Consider the following 17,563-nt stretch of genomic DNA (forward strand, 5'->3'; position numbering starts at 1 on the left):
ACAACCTATACTTTAGTTATATCTTTCAAAAAAAGGACCAACCTATATGAAAGTAAATTAAACGTGCTTGAATAATAAACAAAAGACAAGACAATCTCTAATTAAAAAAAACAAAGACCAGACAATGGGACCATAGTTAGCTGTCAGCCTATCCTCTGAAAATGGACCACCGATGTAAAACGAAACGTGAGAGTTTTAATATTGAATAAATGCCTAGAAGACAATATACATATGGTTAATTAATTTATAACAAAAATATATTATAAGATATATATTTTATGAGTCATAAACGATGCATCATTTATCAAAGTACATGCAATGAATAAAAATAATATAGCTCAATTCACAAGCAGAATTATTCCGGATATTCCTTTATTTGATAGAGGAATGATTAGCTAGTATCTTTCATAATTAACAATTACATTTTATGCTGCGTCTTAATCCATTTTAACCAGTGGTCTCGTGTTCAAGTTGTGTTAAAAACTTGTTAGAAAAGTTTGCTGTCCACCAGTGATTCTACAAAACTCGATTTAGATTAGTCAGTTGTTTGATACCTGGCAATATGATCTAGGAAAAATATTGGACATCATGTGGCCCACAGGGTTATAAAAAGATAATTTATTTTAACGAATAAAACTTTATTGCCTAGCTTTTGTCAATATGTACGTAAATTAACTAAAATATTTTATTATGTTCCAATCAGTTTATTGATTATTAGCACTAATATATCCAAAGGAAATGACAATGTGACTACCTCCCGCATTTACTTATCGAAGGAGGTCCCTCACTGGTTTGGCAATATGCGAGAGACTTGTCTAATTGTCTATAAACAATAATATATATTACGTTAAAAACCTTGTTGCTCCCACAATAAATAAATTAAATGCATATTTTGTTTGTTAAGTTGTTTTCATTTATTGTGACAAATAAAAACGTGCATGATTTATTATGGGAGATTAAAAAAATTAAACCAGTCAATTCATTTGTCATTACCTAACTTTTGTTAATATGTACGCATATCAATCAAACCATTTTATTATGCGCGAATCAATTCTTAATGAACCTAATAACATTATCTTTGACATATTGCAGTATATATTATGAAAACATATATAGTTTTTCAAAAGAAAAAAATTAATTAAATCAAATTACTTATATTCATTAAGTTAAGTTCTTCGATCATATCTACTATTTTGCTAGTATTAGTTGTTAAAATGGATATGTGCACTTGTAAATTTACTTATAAACTTAATTTATATAAGCAATTTGAACCAAGTTTTATCCCCTTTTTTTTTCTTTTTAACATTATTGAGTTGATATACTTATAAATAGCTGGATCTCTAACCTGGGTCTATAAAACAGAGTCATCCATACCCAAGAATACAACGTCAGTAACCTTTTCCCTTTCGGGCTCTTATTTGAACTATGGCTTCCCTTGTAACCAAGTTACTCTTCCTTTTGTTTATCTGTTCCTTGATATGCCTCTCTTGTTGTATCCCTAGCGATGAGCTTGACAGGTTCACTTCAGAGAAAGAAGTCTTGGAACTGTTCAAACTGTGGCAGAAGGAACACGGACGAGAGTATGAGAATCTGAGAGAGGAAGCCAAGAGATTTGAGATCTTCAAAGAGAACTTGAAGATTATCAAAGAGACAAACGCTAAAAGAGAATCACCTTACCACGCTCGTCTGGGTCTCAACAAGTTTGCAGATTTGAGCTACGAGGAGTTCAGTAAAATTTTCTTACCTGAGTTGGAAGTGATAACCCAAGACAACCTCAAAGAACAAAATACAGAGTTCACCGATGTTCCATGTGACTACATGCCTCCTTCCATTAATTGGAAGAAAAAAGGAGCTGTCACTAAAGTGAAAAATCAAAGGCAATGTGGTGAGTTTTGACGTTCTTGTTCTAAAGACCAAAACTAACATGAGTTTTTTAAGGTTTCATTTCTTTGGACATGTACACATAGAAACATCTATATATATATATATAAACACTGATTTTGTAGAATATTGATTGTATCAGGAAGTTGTTGGGCATTTGCTGCTACGGCAGCCATGGAAGGACTTAATGCAATAGTGACAGGAAGGCACAGTGTAAGTCTTTCTGAGCAACAACTAGTAGATTGTGTTGACACAGCCAAGGGTTGTGATGGAGGATGGCCATACCGTGTATTTGAATGGGTTGCCAAAAATGGAATTGTCAAAGAAGCTGATTATCTCTATACTGCTACAAATGACACTTGCAAACCCACCAAGGTCTACTTCCTTTTTACCACTACTATTACCTTAGCAAGTTCCATTTTCATGTTTTTCTTTAGGCGTCCTATTACTCAAGATGCTTTTAATTGACGTGTCAATTTTGGCTTATGTGGCTGTGCATGATTCAGTTGGTTTTCTTGGTCTAACTTTGTTTATTTGTGATCTCGATCGTGTGGAACAGGAAGAACAGAATGCACTCACTTTGACTGGTTATGAAAATGTGACTTGGTACTCAGAAAAAGCTTTAACTTGCGCTACCGCAAATCAGCCGATTACCGTGGTTCTGGAAGCCAAAGATGAATTTCGATTTTACGAGGGTGTAAGTCTCATCTCCATGCCATTACGTATAATCTCTCGTGTTCTAAAGAAAAGTTTAAAAAGAGAGTCCAATTTTAAAAGACTATTTTACTTAGCCTCCTGCGTGTCAAGCCCTCCGTAGATACCTATTTTTGAGGTCATAAGGTGCTCTCACTCAAAAACTAGTCAAGAGAGCTTCTTGAACTTGTAAATTACACTTCAAATGTGAGACTTCGTGATGTAGAACTCATAACATCATATATTTACACACACACACACACACACACTATTCACAGGATAATAGAGTTCATATGATGTTTGTAGTTCTTACACGGTTTTTTTAAAACTCAGATTATTGATCCAAAATTGCCACATAACTTTTTTTTTTTGTATTTTTTTGTCCTTTCACATGGTCAGGGAATATTTGAGGGGAAAAACTGCACAGGCACGATTAGAACCAATCATGCTGTGACAATCGTAGGATATGATTCGGTTGGAGATGAAGACTATTGGATTGTTAGAAATTCATGGGGACAAGATTGGGGTCTCAAGGGTTACATCTATATCAAACGAAACTCAAGTAGCACTCTTGGTCTTGGAGTATGTGGACTTGCTGTTCGTGGTGCTTACCCTACAAAGGAGAAACTACCTGTGAAGTCTGAATATTACTCCTCTATATGAAGTGGCCCACTTCAAGTTATTCTCCTTTGTAACAGTTTTATTTAAATAAGCCAGGCGACGTATTAGGAAATATGACGCCTTGCATTGTGAGTGTGTTTAAATATAACAAAACTATGTGTAGATATAGTTTTGTTGGACCTTTTGAGTTTCTCACACTATATACGTGTGATTATACATAAATAAAATTTGAGACTATTCGTATCGAGGTAAAAATTTATAATTTAATGGCAGAAATTAGGTCAAGCTAAGTCAAATCGATTTTGTCTGTTTTAACTTTTAAATAGGGTCTCAAATTCTAATTTTATTAACGGAACGACATCATACACTAGAAGAGTTTATTCTCCATTTCGGGACTGAAAGGGTTTGAGTTACTATCTCCGGTACTAAATATAAAGTATAGATGGAGATTTAATTTGGTTCTAAATATAAGACTATAATCTATTTTGCTTCTCATATTTATTTATTTTCCCCTTCCATGATGATTACACATATTAAAAGGTTTTTATTTTAATGCACATGATTAACAAGAATATTTTAGGAGAAGATAATACCCACTTATTATAAATAACTAACTTAATTGATTTTTTTAATATTCACAAATTAGTTATCTAGCTCATATATTAAAAACCAGAGGTAGTACTAAATAATGCTATTTTTTGTCCTTAATATAAGACCTAATTAACTAATTTAGGGAGATTAAGAAAGTTAACAATTAACATTATTAACAGGAGGAGGCAACATTGCTATGATTAAAACTTTCAAGACAAATTTGCATTCAAAAAAACTTTCAAGTGCAAAATGCTCCTGCAAATAGAAAACTTCTAAGACAAATTTGCACTTTAACCCTTTATAAAATCAAAGGATTTAAATGAAATCTCGTCTTAATAAAAACCAAAAAAACTAAAAGCCTTATGTTTTACTTTCTTAATAGATATGGATTCCGTACTACGTGTATTTTACTACGTTATGTGATTTTTATTGTAGGAGGTTGTCAGGCCCTCGCATCAGCGGGAGCCGTTGAAGGAATTAACAAGATAGACAACGATACATTTGTGTCGTGTGATCTTTATAGCTCTCGCTGTAAAGGAGGCTATGCCAACAGAGCATTCGAATATGTCACCAACTGATAACAATCAGAGTATTTTGGGAACTGAATAAACTCCTGTGTTATTTTTTTACTGAAAATGATTCCATACAGAAAAATGCACAAGTCCGCGATGCATATAATGGACCACACCTACTGGACTACCCCTAATGGGCCTTAACGAATAAAGCAGGCCCAACAACTAACAAAATAATACAGAAACACGCTACATACATTTAATACCAACAATGGTGGAATTGCCTCTGAGGCTGATTATCCTTATATAAAAGCCTATGGTACCTGCGACCAAAAAGTCAGCATTAGCTGTCCCTTTCTTTTTAACTGATATTGTTCTTTACTTTTGTAGATTATTGCTTCTTATTCTTCTATTGCCTGACTCCGGTTCTGCTTTTTGTTTTATGAAACAGGACAACAAGAAAGGTGTTACTATTGATGGCTATCAAAATGTTACGTCCTTATCGGAAAATTCTCTCTTTTGTGCTGTTGCTAAACAGCCTCTTAGCGTTTATGTGTATGCTGGTAGCTATGGCTTTCGATGCTACAAGGGGTAAGGCATATATCTGTGTGTCCGTGTGTCTCCATGACTGCTATTAGCTATATACTACCTCTCGTGCATGATACAAAAGCTAATTAACTAATTTAGTGATATTAGTGGAGTTACTTTGGTTATTTATAGTAAATAGATATTGTCTTTTTAAAAATACCGTTATTAATCATGTATATTTAAATACTCATTAGTAGTAACTCCTTAACATATCCAACTATAATGGGTGTGTTTGGATTAGCAATGGCAAAACTAACTTTTATTCCAACTAATATTTGCAAACTTAAATTAGAGTAAAAGTAAGTTAGTATAATGTGATTTATGTTTGAATTGATGTTTATGAAAAGTTAGTTAAAAAAACTTAAACTTGTTTGGATGATTAATAAAAAATAAGTTTAATTTAGATATAAAATGACTAAAAAGGATACTGATTTTATTGAATAGTATTGTTTATATGATATTAATGTGATAATTGTTAAATTATAAATAACATTATAATTATAAAATAAAAATATTAGTTAGTGAGAAAATTTTGAAAATACACTATAGAATATTAAATATATGTAATGGATAAACATGAATATGAATTAAGTAATTTATTTAGCTTCCTTAATCTCTTTAAATTAGTTTATTGGGGTCTTATATTAAAGAGCAATAAGTAGTATATCATATGTATACAATTTGATAAATTCAAAAAAATAATAAATTAAAATAATTAAATTTTATTAGGAAATTTCTTCTTGAAAAAAAATCAAATTATTGGGTCAAGATAGAACCCACTTAAATACTCTTATCTTTCTTCTCATTCTTGTTGTTTTTTCTCTCCACATTGCCAATGGAAAATGCTCAAATTTTGAGCTTGGTTTGTAACTGACTTTTTCTCCAAAAACTCATTTGAGAAAAAGCTAATCCAAATAAGCATCATTGTAAAAATAAGCCATGAATTGGGGTTACACACTGTCCCATGCATATTTGGAGTTGCAAGCGGCATTCCAAACACAGCAATGGATTACTTAAGGGTAAAATAAATAATATTAAAGATAACATAGATTGAATTCTTATATTTAGAATTAATTGAATGTCAAACTAGTTTTTATATTGAGGACTAAAAGTAGTACATAGATGAGCGTTGACTAATTTTTTGAAATTTAATTAATACCTACAAAACAGGTAATTAATTAAATGTGTGTGATTAAAGCTAATTATACATGAGTTTGGATTCTGAAAAACCATTTTGCATATACTTATTTTTTATTTTTAATTTGATACTTGTGTATTTTTTTCTCTTAATTAAATACTTTAATTTTACTTTGTTAGCACCATTAGCTCCTGTACAAAAGCTAACAATGCTAACAGAGAAAGGTTATAGGGCAGGTGGTGGCAACAGAGCAAAATTAAATTGTTCAATGAAGAGAAGAAGAGTACATGTATCGAATTAAAATTTGAAAAAAAAATATAGCTACATGCAAAATAATTTTTCCTTTGAATTCGATGGTTCATAATGCACGAATAGTTTAGATAATAATGTGTAAAATCTAAAGATTTGGTCTTTGATAGAGTTTAATGGCACGATCCATCTAACCAATTCCAACTAGTGAGATAAAGTTTGGTTGTTATAGTCATCTAACTTTATATCAGAACTTAATTTAATTTCTTAATTTTGTAAAGTATCTTTTCAATTCTTTACTCCTAACATTGTTAAATTTCATTGACAAAAAAATGTTGATGCTACAATTCTAAATTCTGACACTGCTTCTGTTAAAACTTTTTCTATTTATTGTTTTATTTATTTCAGATAAAAATTAAAAATAAAAATACATTCTGCACGGCTCAAATCTAGCGACTTATTAGGATGAGTCAATTTTGAATTTGAATATATATTTAAAAAAACACTAATTCCTTACGTTCTGATATCTCAAATAAAAAAGTGAAATTATAACATAAAATAGGATATAAGCATTTTAAATAAAATATAAACACTTGTATTTTTTAAACATGGAGAGATCCATTTGGCTTGATTAGCACTAGTTTTGCAAGCGAAAGTTAAAGTTGCTTACTTCAACATGAACATATACATGGGCTATTTGATGGGAGAAGCTGCTCAATCATTGGACCTGATCGTGATATTCATATTCAATGTGCCCTTATTATTTGAGTAAAATGTTCAAGATGTTTTCTTGAAAAGGAAAGTGAGTCCTGGATGTGAGAAATTGCTCAAGCATTGGCAAAGACTATTATTGTCAAACTCGTGAGTTAACTCATTGAGTTTAATGTTTTTATGTTTTTAGTTGGTAAAAATGTGTTAATTTACTCTTAGACTTGTTCTAGTTATAGGGTGTGTTTGGGTGTCTCCCCAAACCATGGTTTGGGGAAAAAATAACCCAAACACCCATAAAAAAATCAAAACCATGGTTTTGGAAAAAACAATTTGAATCTGCTTTTTGGAGAGTGTTGTATGGATATGAGGATCTCTTTTTGAGACTAGACACATATGCCCCTCAAGCTTCAATCTTCCGGTCCTTCACTGTTTAGAGAGGTGGTATGTTTTTTTTTTTTTAAACCAGAAAGAGGTAGTATGTTGTTACATTGTACTTTTTTTTAAATTTCTTTTCTGTTTATAAAAAATTATTCATCTTTTTTAAAAATATTTTTAATCTTATATTTTATAAATATTTTTACACATGTAGTAATAATTAATTAATTATATTAAAGATGAGAGATAGTATGTTATTATAAAAAATAGTTGTGAAAAAATGTTATAGAATTTCATGTTTAAAATTTTTAAAGCAAATTAATATTTTTCTATTAGAAAAAAATAATCATTTTTCTATAAACATATTTAATCTTATAATTTATAAATATATATTCATATTAATTATTTATTAATTATATTATCTTATATATTATTAATTATGTTGGTAAAAATTATTTTATTAACAATTTTATTCCTCAAATCAAAATATATTATAACATCTATCCCTTATATAATTGTCATATTAACTTATACTCTTTTTAATAATTTGCACATGTAAAAAGTGCTTCTGGTAACAACTATCCAAACACTCTCACTTCTCAAAATCACTTTTTCATAAAATCTATTTTTCAGAAAATCTATTCTCTCCAGAAGCTATTCTTCAAACCATGGTTTGGTTTCATCCAAACACACCCATATACTCAGTTGAACTTGCAAGTTTACTCACTGTGTTCACTGTTTTTCTGTTTTTAACTTACAAAATCGTGTCAATGTGCTCTTAAATTTGTACTAAATTTTTTTTATTTGATTATGCTTGGTGACTTTATATGTGAATGTCATAAAAAAAATTAGTTGTTAAATATGATCAATTATGAACGTTGATAAATATAAATTCAATTATTTAGATTTAAAATATATTTAAATAAAATTATTTTTATTTTTATATTTTAATTATTTAAATACATACTTTTAATACCGATTTATTAATAAAAATCAACTCTGACGAGTTTAAGATTAGAGTTTACATCCTCTTTATGAGTTTTGCTTAAACTCGAGTTTGACAAGTTAAAGGCAAATATAATGTTTAGGCATGATTAACGTACTGATTTGGATTCTCACAGAATATCCTCTTTCTCACTTTTTTCAAGAATATCCCTTCTCCACCTTTAGATTAATTAAAATAATGGATGGTTAATATATATATTTTATAAAACTATTAATAATTTGAATTTATTTATCCATATTTTAATAATATTATAATAATTTTTATAAGATATATTACATCTGAATGGTCCAATTTTTTGATGTAAAGTTGAAGAAGGAATTCAGAGATGAAAAAGAAATGGAGGATTTTTTTAACAAAAAGAAGAATTTAAAAAGGCGGATTTTGAGAGATCCTTAAGTTACATTCTTTTTCTTTTCTTTTTTTTGCCAACACTTAATTTTATATACTTGAGATGCCTATTTCCGATCAAATCTAGACAAGGGTATTTCTTTTTTAAAAATGATTTACCCTTTCATTAACTCTTAGTAATTATATTTTTAGTTTTTTAAAAATTTAAAAGTATACTTTAATCCTTTAACTTTACGAAAGTTTTCATTTTGATCTTTTAACTTTATTTAAAAGGTATATTTTAGTCCTATATGCATAAAAATATTAATAAAAAATGGTGACATTGAGATCTTAAATATCAATAAAATATTCTCAAATATTGGTATATTAAGTTTCATTTTTAAAATTACCATGATGGTTACAAAAAAATATTAGTTAGGGCTAATAATTTTGGGATTAAAAGATTAAAAATATATTTTAAAATTTAAGGACGAAACTGAAACCTAATATAAAGTTAAAACATCAAATATGTATACTTGTGTCTTTTCAAAATTTAAAAGTGCATCACAATTTTTTTAAGAAAATAAATAGATGAAGAACATCAGAATAAATGCCTAGGTCTTCTCCAGAAATAAATGCATAAATGAAGCGAATTTGGCGTTAGTTTTCATTATAGGAAATGGTATAGGGAATGTGTAACATAGGCCAGATGTAATATGGAATGTGTCAATTTTAATTAAATCATTATTATATTTTAATTTAAACTTGAAGGGAATATGGAATTAAGATTCAATTTATACGATTAAAATCAATCTAAATTTAGTTATAAAAAAATCTATCCAAAATTTTAAATTGTTATCTATAATTTAAAATTAACTTTTTTATTGCGTTCACATCTATTTGATAAAGATAGCCTAATTTTTTATTTTCCTTTTTTCTTGAAGCAGAGATTAGAGGTTTAAGTTTAGGTAGTTAGCCTTTGTTGGAATGGAAAGAAAATGAGGGAAAAAAGAAAACCAGAGAGGAAAATAAGGAGAGGAATTAGTTTTTCTTTATTTGGATGAAAAGAGAAAAGTGAGTGGAAAGAAAAATAGGAGAGAAAATAGAGCGTGGGACCCACATCATTTTCTCTCTAATTTTTTTCTCCAATGTGAAAAGAAAATAAGAAGAAAACTCACATTTCTCATATACTCTCCCTCATATTATGTGAATAAATGCATATTTGCCTTTAGTGCAATTTTTATTGATATTTTATAATTTAACAATATTATCTCACTGCAGCCAAATTTCAAACCAACATATAAACTCTATTTTTTAACATTCAATGTAATACTCAAACTTCGTACTATCTATACACACACATATATATCTCCATCTCTTTCAATTTTTATGATAAATTTTTATTATTTAATAATAATTTTAAATAATATATATTTTATTTATTTTCTTTTATTATATTTAATTTTAAAAAATTATCCCCATTTTATTTTTCTATTAAAAGGAACATTTTTATTAAAATATTTTATTTTTAAATATAATAATATGATAATATATTTTTTAATTAATTTTATTTTAAATTATTTAATAATATTAATGTTCATATAATTTTTTTATTGTGATATTTAATTTGGTTTTAAACATAACATATTTTGAGATAAGGATATTTTAGTCATTTATATATTTTCTCATTTTCTTTCCTCTCTATTTTCTCTTATTCATCCAAACAAAATGGATAGTGATATTTTTCTTCAGTTTTCTCTTTTCTCTATTTTTGCTCTTGTTATTTTCTTTCTTCCCAACTTTTCTTTCTATCTAAACGGAGCATTAGTGCTAATCAAGATCCCGGAGCCATTATGGTAACCCTTCATCAAATTATTTATAGATTGCAAAATCATGATTATATTTTAATTTAAACTTGAAGGGAATATAGAATGTAAAATTCAATTTATAAGATTAAAATCTAATCTAAATTTAGTTATAAAAAAATCTATCCAAATTTTTAAATTATTATCTATAATTTAAAGTTAACGTTTTTATTGCGTTCACATCTATTGAAGAAAAACTTCAATCAATATTTTTTCACTCACCAGGAGAGAGGCCGGTTTTCTTTTTCTTTTTTTTCAGTTGGTTTTTGTGGACAGTAGCTATATGATTTTATTCAATCAATTATGAGTTTTCTTGGCAAAAAATAATTTTTTTTTAAATTTAACGTTCAAAATATTTTTTTCTTACATTCTATACCTTTCAACATGAAAGAGATATTCGACAACGAAATATTTGAAGTTTATCTTTTAAATGATCAAGGTTCCAGATTTTCATATGATATCTTCCAGCTTATTCTTTGAGCACATGTAAAATAAAGTTAACAATGATGTCTTCCTCGCCTCAATATGTACGCACTTAAATGAAGCGTGCATGTACCGAATAAGTCAATTCAGTACCTAACTTTTTGTCAATATATGTGTAGGTAACAAATAAAATGTGCGTATATGATTTTTAATAATTGATTTAAAACTTGAACAAGTCAAATTGGGTGCCTAACTTTTGTCATTATATATGTACAGACATTAATTAAATCCATTATTTTATTGGTAAAAAAATCCCACCATTTTATTAAGGGCGGCTAGTGGAGTGCCACAGAGATATTGGGGAAAAATCGACAATCACATTTTTAGAACCAAATAGAGTTTAAAACACTATCTTATGATTACAACCAAAGGGAGTGTGTGTCGTTAGACAATTATTGCAGGAGTTCTGTGCGGGTGTATAAAAGAGAGACTTTTTTTTTTTTTGGTTATATGGAGTATGAATTGCTATAAATTAATTTTTTTTATTGACATATTAAGTGTTGTTCACACTGCAAGCGCGTGACAAATAATAGAGAGATGGGAAAAATATTGTTGCCACCATTATTTGGTTTTACAACTTAGTTAAGTATTGATATCACACTTTTACCTAATTTGAATGACCCGAATGTTAATAGTAAAAGGAAAATATTTTTAAAATTAGAAATTAATAAAAAGAAAAAGTGATTCTTCAATTATGAGGATTCAAAGGGACCTAAAATTGTTTGTCTCCCTTATATTTTAAAAGTACTCAACCAAACCCCTTATTATACTTGCTTCTTGATTATAGAATATGCTAACTAAGAACACTAAATTACCTATAAGTGCTCTCTCAAGTCTACAAATAGGTATTTAGTTCAGTAATTGATTAATTAATCTCTTGATTAATTAACTCCAATTTTTATTACAAATCTTACATGCTTGCGTGAGGTTGATGAGTGTATCTCTATCTTATTAACAAAACCATTCATTTAACTTACAAATTTCAAGTTCTAACATGATTAAATTCAAATTCTGCACTCAACTTAACTCTCTGAAGCATCAATCAAGTGAACCCAACAATTTTATTGGTGGCCAATCAACAAAAAGCACTAAACATAGAGTAAAATCAATATAATTCTATCATTAATCACAAATATAAAAGGAAATGAGTACTTAATCCATATAAGATCGAGTTTAAAACTTATCATAAAGAAATGTATTTAGCCACATATGCTCAAAAAATTCGTGAGAATATATATATCCGCATTGGCGCAATCATGAAACAAGAGTAGAGAAAGCAAGATGGACAGGAAAACCAATAAAAAGGCCCAAATCTCTTCAAAGCTTCCACTCCCAATTCAATCTCCTCCAACAAGCAAGCACTAGCATAGCAAAATACTCCCAAAAATCACCCAGAAGTGAAGAACGAAGGCCAATGTCGAGTTTGGGGCCTTAAAACCAAGAATTTTCTAATTTAGTGTTGCGCATTTTGCTGTCCGCGGCTGCCCGCAGCTTAAAAATTTTGCACTACAGCTGAATTTGTCTCGGTTTGAGTTAGGTCTCAAGTAGGCCAGAATATGCCACAACTCATTTTGCTAATGGACAATTTTGTTCTTCATGCTCAAATAAGGAGTTCCATATATGATGTGGCCTCTATTTGTTCTTCTTTGATCACTATAATGTAATTCTAGAGCAAACTTTGTCTTCAAATGCTTCCAAAGGCTTCCTATGTGAGTATGTGGTTTGAAATAATTACTCTTATACTAATACATAGCTTGCAAAAGTGACAAACTTTATAACCTCAAAAATAACAAGAATAAAAGCCAAAATACACACAAATACATCTAAGAGTGCATAAAAATCAAGGAAAAAAAAAATGCTGAAATGACATAAAATTCTAGCAATTAACAAGCATGAAGATGTAAATTTGCCTCAAAAGTTTAAAATCGTAGTAATTTGGGCTTCCTATTGTTAAAAAATTAACATTAATAATAATATTAACAATTAACATTTTTAATGGTGCGGGCAAAATTTCTATAATTTTAAATTTGAGGCAAATTTGCGCCCAAAAAACTTCCAGGTATATCTAGTACTCTTGAGTGATAACTTTTAGGACAAATTTATATCTTAACTTACATATTAATGTTGATATTAATTCATAGATGTGCTTGCTTTAATAAAACTCTAATTTAATTTTGACTAAAATATATATTTAGTCCTTTATGTTCACAACAAGTTTTATTTTAGTCCTTTAAATATATAAAATACATTTTTAATCCTTCAATCTTAACACCATTGGTTCCATCTAAGAAAAAAATGTTGACTCATGTAATTAAATAATGACCAAGTATAATTTTTTTCATTTTAATTTTTTTAATTTACACAACTTAAAATATAAACATATTATATTAAAATGTAAGCATGCTTTCTTAGCGTTTAATTGCGCAATCGTCATTAAATTTGATGAGTCAACATTTTTCATCAGATAAAACTAACGTTGTTAAGCTTAAAGGAACAAAAATGCACTTTATAAATTTAAGGAACTAAATTAATAAAACCTGATGAAGACATAAATGACCAAACATATATTTTAGACTTTGATTTTCTTTAAAAAAAAAGTAGTATTCTTTTAATGATTATGGAAATTATTAAACCTAATTTATATGCACAAAAAATTATATGAACATGCACTCTATTGAATTGATTTTTTCTCCTTACTAGCATTTCATTGACTCCAGATTCTATATATACGAGACATACCAAGGCAAAGATGCATAGGAGGTCATCATTTGATTACCTTATCTGATTACTCAATGACTTCTCTGATCTCAAAATCTCTCTTTCTTGTCTTCCTCTTCTTTTCCATCATATGCCTCTCCTTCGGTATCCCTAGTGAGCATCCCATTCTCAGTGATGGTGATGACGACTTGGACAAGTTCACTTCAGAGGAAGACATTCGTGAGCTATTCCGAATGTGGCAGAAGAAGTATGACCGAGAATACAAATCAAGAGCAGCTCAGGAATACAGGTTTGAGATTTTCAAAAGCAATTTGGAGTATATCAGAGAGAAGAATTGCAACACAACATCGGGCTACAGGTTGGGTTTGAATCAGTTCTCAGACATGACTTTCGACGAATTCAGTAAGACCTACCTAGGTGAAATGGAAGACAACATCCTTGAGAAGACAGAATCCGAGGACAATGATCTCTGTCCAGGTGCACCTTCTTCCTTGGATTGGAGGGACTTTGGAGCTGTAACTAACGTTAAAAGCCAAGGCTCGTGTGGTAAGTCTTTCTTTTTTCTGAAGAATATGTTTTCCTTTAAAAATACTTCATGAAGGGAAAAGAGAGAGAGAAACAAAATAACGAACTCCATTTATACACATAAGCCCATATAAGTGATGAAGCTCACTATTCCGCAGGTAGGAATTGGATAACTGATTTACATAGAACGAAAAAATCTGTATTGATTCTTTTAAGATACCCCATTTAATCGTTTTGGATCGAAAACTACCCTCGTATGAATATTCACATTTAGATGTGAGATTGTGTGAATTTTGAAGGTTTAGCTTTGAAATTTTTCAATTGAATTTATACTAAGAACTATAGCAACTAATTTGTAAATTCATGCTCGTAGGAAGCTGTTGGGCATTCTCTACTACTGGAGCCATTGAAGGAATATATAAACTTGCTACAGGTAATCTTGTCAGCGTCTCTGAACAACAACTTTTGTCCTGTGAGCCATATAACTTAGGCTGCGAACAAGGAGGTTGGTACACTAGAGGATTTGAATATGTCATAAAAAATGGAGGTATTGCCTCAGAAGAAGATTATCCATATATAGCTCAAAATGGTATCTGTGATCACCAAAAGGTCAGTGTTTGTCCTCCGCCTCCTACAAAATCTTTACTTGTACGGATTACATCTTCTTCTCCTTATTATTCTTCTGGTTTTGCTTCTTGTTCCCTTTTCTTATGAAACAGGAAAAATTGATAGCTGCTACCATTGATGGCTACGTAAATAAGAAGTACAAATCAGAACGTGCTCTATTTTGTGCCGCTGCTCAGCAGCCAGTTAGTTTTTCTATGTATGTTTCTAATGATTTCAAGCAGTACAAGCAAGTAAGTCATCTATCACACATGAAGTTATATAAGCATGTTTCAGTTAACAGGAGTAAGGAATTTTTTGAATTATTCCTAGTTGATGCAAGTTAAATAAAGTTAATTTTGTGAGTTAATGGTCATCATTAGGAATGAATGGGCAAGATACAGAGTGACAATTTTTATTTTTTATTTTATATATAGTTAAAATCACAATTATTATTTAAGAAAAAATTAATCTTTTGATCCCTATAGTCTTAACTTAGTTGTAACTTAGTCCCTAAACTTTGATCTCGTATGCAACTAGTTCTTATAGTTTTAACTTGATTATAACCCAATACCTAAATTTTAACTTGATACAACTCAGTCTTTACAATGTTAACTAACTAAAATATTGATCCTTATATTTTATAAAACTTACAATTAAAGTTTTAAATGATTAAAACTATAAAGATTGAGTTGCAGTGAGTTAAAAATCTAAAAACTAACAACTTTCAAATGAAAGAAAATAAGAGTTGATTTATATTGAAGCAAAATTTAAGGCTGAGTTACGACTCATTCAAAACTATAAAACCAAAGGATTTATTTTCCCACTTTACAGATAAAAGAAACTTTTATGTTCAGTATTTTATTATTTTCATATAATAAATAAAACATATAATAAAATAAAACACAATTTATACAACTCAAATATAGTCAAAATCTTAAAATTTAAATTAGTTTTTTCTTATGTTCACATCTGATATGAATGGCATAAATTTTAAAATTTGTATTCATTTAATTTTGAATAAATTTAAAATCGAGATTCAATAGTTTTCTTTTTCCTACACTCTACATCTTTCAACATGAAAAATTCTTAACTAACTAAAATATCAACTATTCCAATAAAAATAAAGATAATCTTCTAATGGCATAAGCCTTTGAACCTTGACCACAATGATTCAGTTATCAACACCTCACCATGGAGACCAACTTTTCTAGTTTGCTTCCATATTTGAGATGACCAAAGATCCACTTTATATCTTCCTATTTCTTCATTGAAATTACAGTTGCTTTCTTTGAACATGGGTAGGGAATCTTTGATGGTAGCAGCTGCATCGACATAGCACCATGCACAACCAATCATGCTATGTTGCTCGTGGGATATGGTTCGGATTCTGATTCCAATGAAGATTATTGGATTGTTAAGAACTCGTGGGGAACCTCATGGGGACAAGATGGCTACATCTTCGTCAAAAGAAACACTAATGTCACTGAGGGAGTATGTAACTCAAATTGCTATGGTGCTTACCCAACCAAAAACTTTGCGTCACTACTTGAATCTGCCATATGAAGCTTAGCGCTAGAAGCAATACTAAATAAATAGATAAATAAAGCCAGGCTTCATGCCTAGCTAGTTATGTGTGTCTTTGACATATGAGTAAATGGCATATTTGCCCTTGGATGGAGCTTAGTAAACTCTATTATGTAAGCTTTGAGAATAAATGCTATATTTGTAATGGAGACTTGCTTCAAAACTTTTGTGTTATTTCTAATACAAAAAGTTTTATAAATTAATAAACTCTGCCAAAATGTTTGGCTTTTTTTCTTTTATGAATTCATAGTCCTCACAACACTCATGTTCACCCTTTAGAATGAACAATATCTAGACGCATCATTACCAATTATTATCTAACCCAACGATAAAATATTATTCTGCGGATAATGAACGAATATATGGGTATTTATATAGGAAAATTTAGAGAGGAAGACCTGAACTAATATTTATTGAAAATGACGTGAAAAAATGGTGATTATTTAGAAGGATTTTAAATGAAGCAGTCTTGAGCTTCCACTAGCATTTCACTACAGTTTTGAAAAAACTTGCGTCCTCCACTATTGTCATGGATCTGGTCTGTCTTACTACTGCTGCAAAGAAATAGCATATTTCTGGCGCATAAATAGCTTTTTGTTATTACTAGATCTAAAACATGCAGTTTTGATTGGATAATCCATATATGTTTCGAGATTTCTTATTCTTTATTTCTTAATCATTATAAAAAAAGTATTTTTGATTAAATGATTATGTTTATTTCATTTAATATATTTTCAAATTAAATATAAGATATAATCTATATAATTCATATTAAATCCAGATATGGTCCACATCTACCATTGGAAGAATAGTAACAAGGTAATTCAGTTATCTATAGAGGACGTCCTCAAAGTTCAATTTAATTACAGTAAATCTCAAAAAACTGTGTTATCGAATAAGTTGCAGGTTGTAAATATCAATTCAAATAGTTGTAAATATTGATTTAAATAATATAATGACATGTTTCAATAACATACCCTCTTCATCCTCTCCACTCGTCTCTTACCTCTAGCCTCCCAATGGATTGCTACTCGCCTTCCTTGTAGATTGATGACGAATTTTAGAAGCTCTTCATTTTCATCAATCCTCC

General features: G+C 29.5%; 2 protein-coding genes across 2 annotated transcripts in view; both read left to right on the forward strand.

Moving 5' to 3' along the window:
• The window catches only part of LOC114747447 (zingipain-2-like), a 74,369-nt gene extending 57,260 nt beyond the window's left edge, over window positions 1-17,109 (forward strand). The window contains exons 2-6 of the mRNA XM_028935781.1: window positions 14,296-14,304; window positions 14,657-14,892; window positions 15,003-15,140; window positions 16,192-16,420; window positions 16,940-17,109. Coding sequence (XP_028791614.1) covers window positions 14,296-14,304; window positions 14,657-14,892; window positions 15,003-15,140; window positions 16,192-16,420; window positions 16,940-17,109 — 782 coding nt within the window. The remainder of the gene's footprint in view (window positions 1-14,295; window positions 14,305-14,656; window positions 14,893-15,002; window positions 15,141-16,191; window positions 16,421-16,939) is intronic.
• LOC114747441 (zingipain-1-like) lies at window positions 1,418-3,257 on the forward strand. The gene is made up of 4 exons (XM_028935772.1): window positions 1,418-1,885; window positions 2,024-2,256; window positions 2,441-2,578; window positions 2,974-3,257. Exons 1-4 carry the CDS (start codon window positions 1,426-1,428, stop codon window positions 3,235-3,237), a joined length of 1,095 nt encoding a protein of 364 aa, XP_028791605.1. The 5' UTR covers window positions 1,418-1,425; the 3' UTR covers window positions 3,238-3,257.
• Window positions 17,110-17,563: the final 454 nt, after the last annotated feature.

This window comes from Neltuma alba, unplaced genomic scaffold (genome assembly GCF_004799145.2).
Source record: "Neltuma alba isolate B1F8T4 unplaced genomic scaffold, ASM479914v2 tig00005313_pilon, whole genome shotgun sequence".
In the NCBI taxonomy this organism is placed as follows: Eukaryota; Viridiplantae; Streptophyta; class Magnoliopsida; order Fabales; family Fabaceae; genus Neltuma; species Neltuma alba.

Excerpts from the sequence above, each read along its gene's own strand:
- LOC114747441 (XM_028935772.1), top strand. The coding sequence starts at position 1,426 with ATGGCTTCCCTTGTAACCAAGTTACTCTTCCTTTTGTTTATCTGTTCC. Across the intron at positions 2,257-2,440 it reads ACACTTGCAAACCCACCAAG|GAAGAACAGAATGCACTCAC; the intron begins GTCTACTTCCTT and ends CGTGTGGAACAG. Across the intron at positions 2,579-2,973 it reads AATTTCGATTTTACGAGGGT|GGAATATTTGAGGGGAAAAA; the intron begins GTAAGTCTCATC and ends TCACATGGTCAG.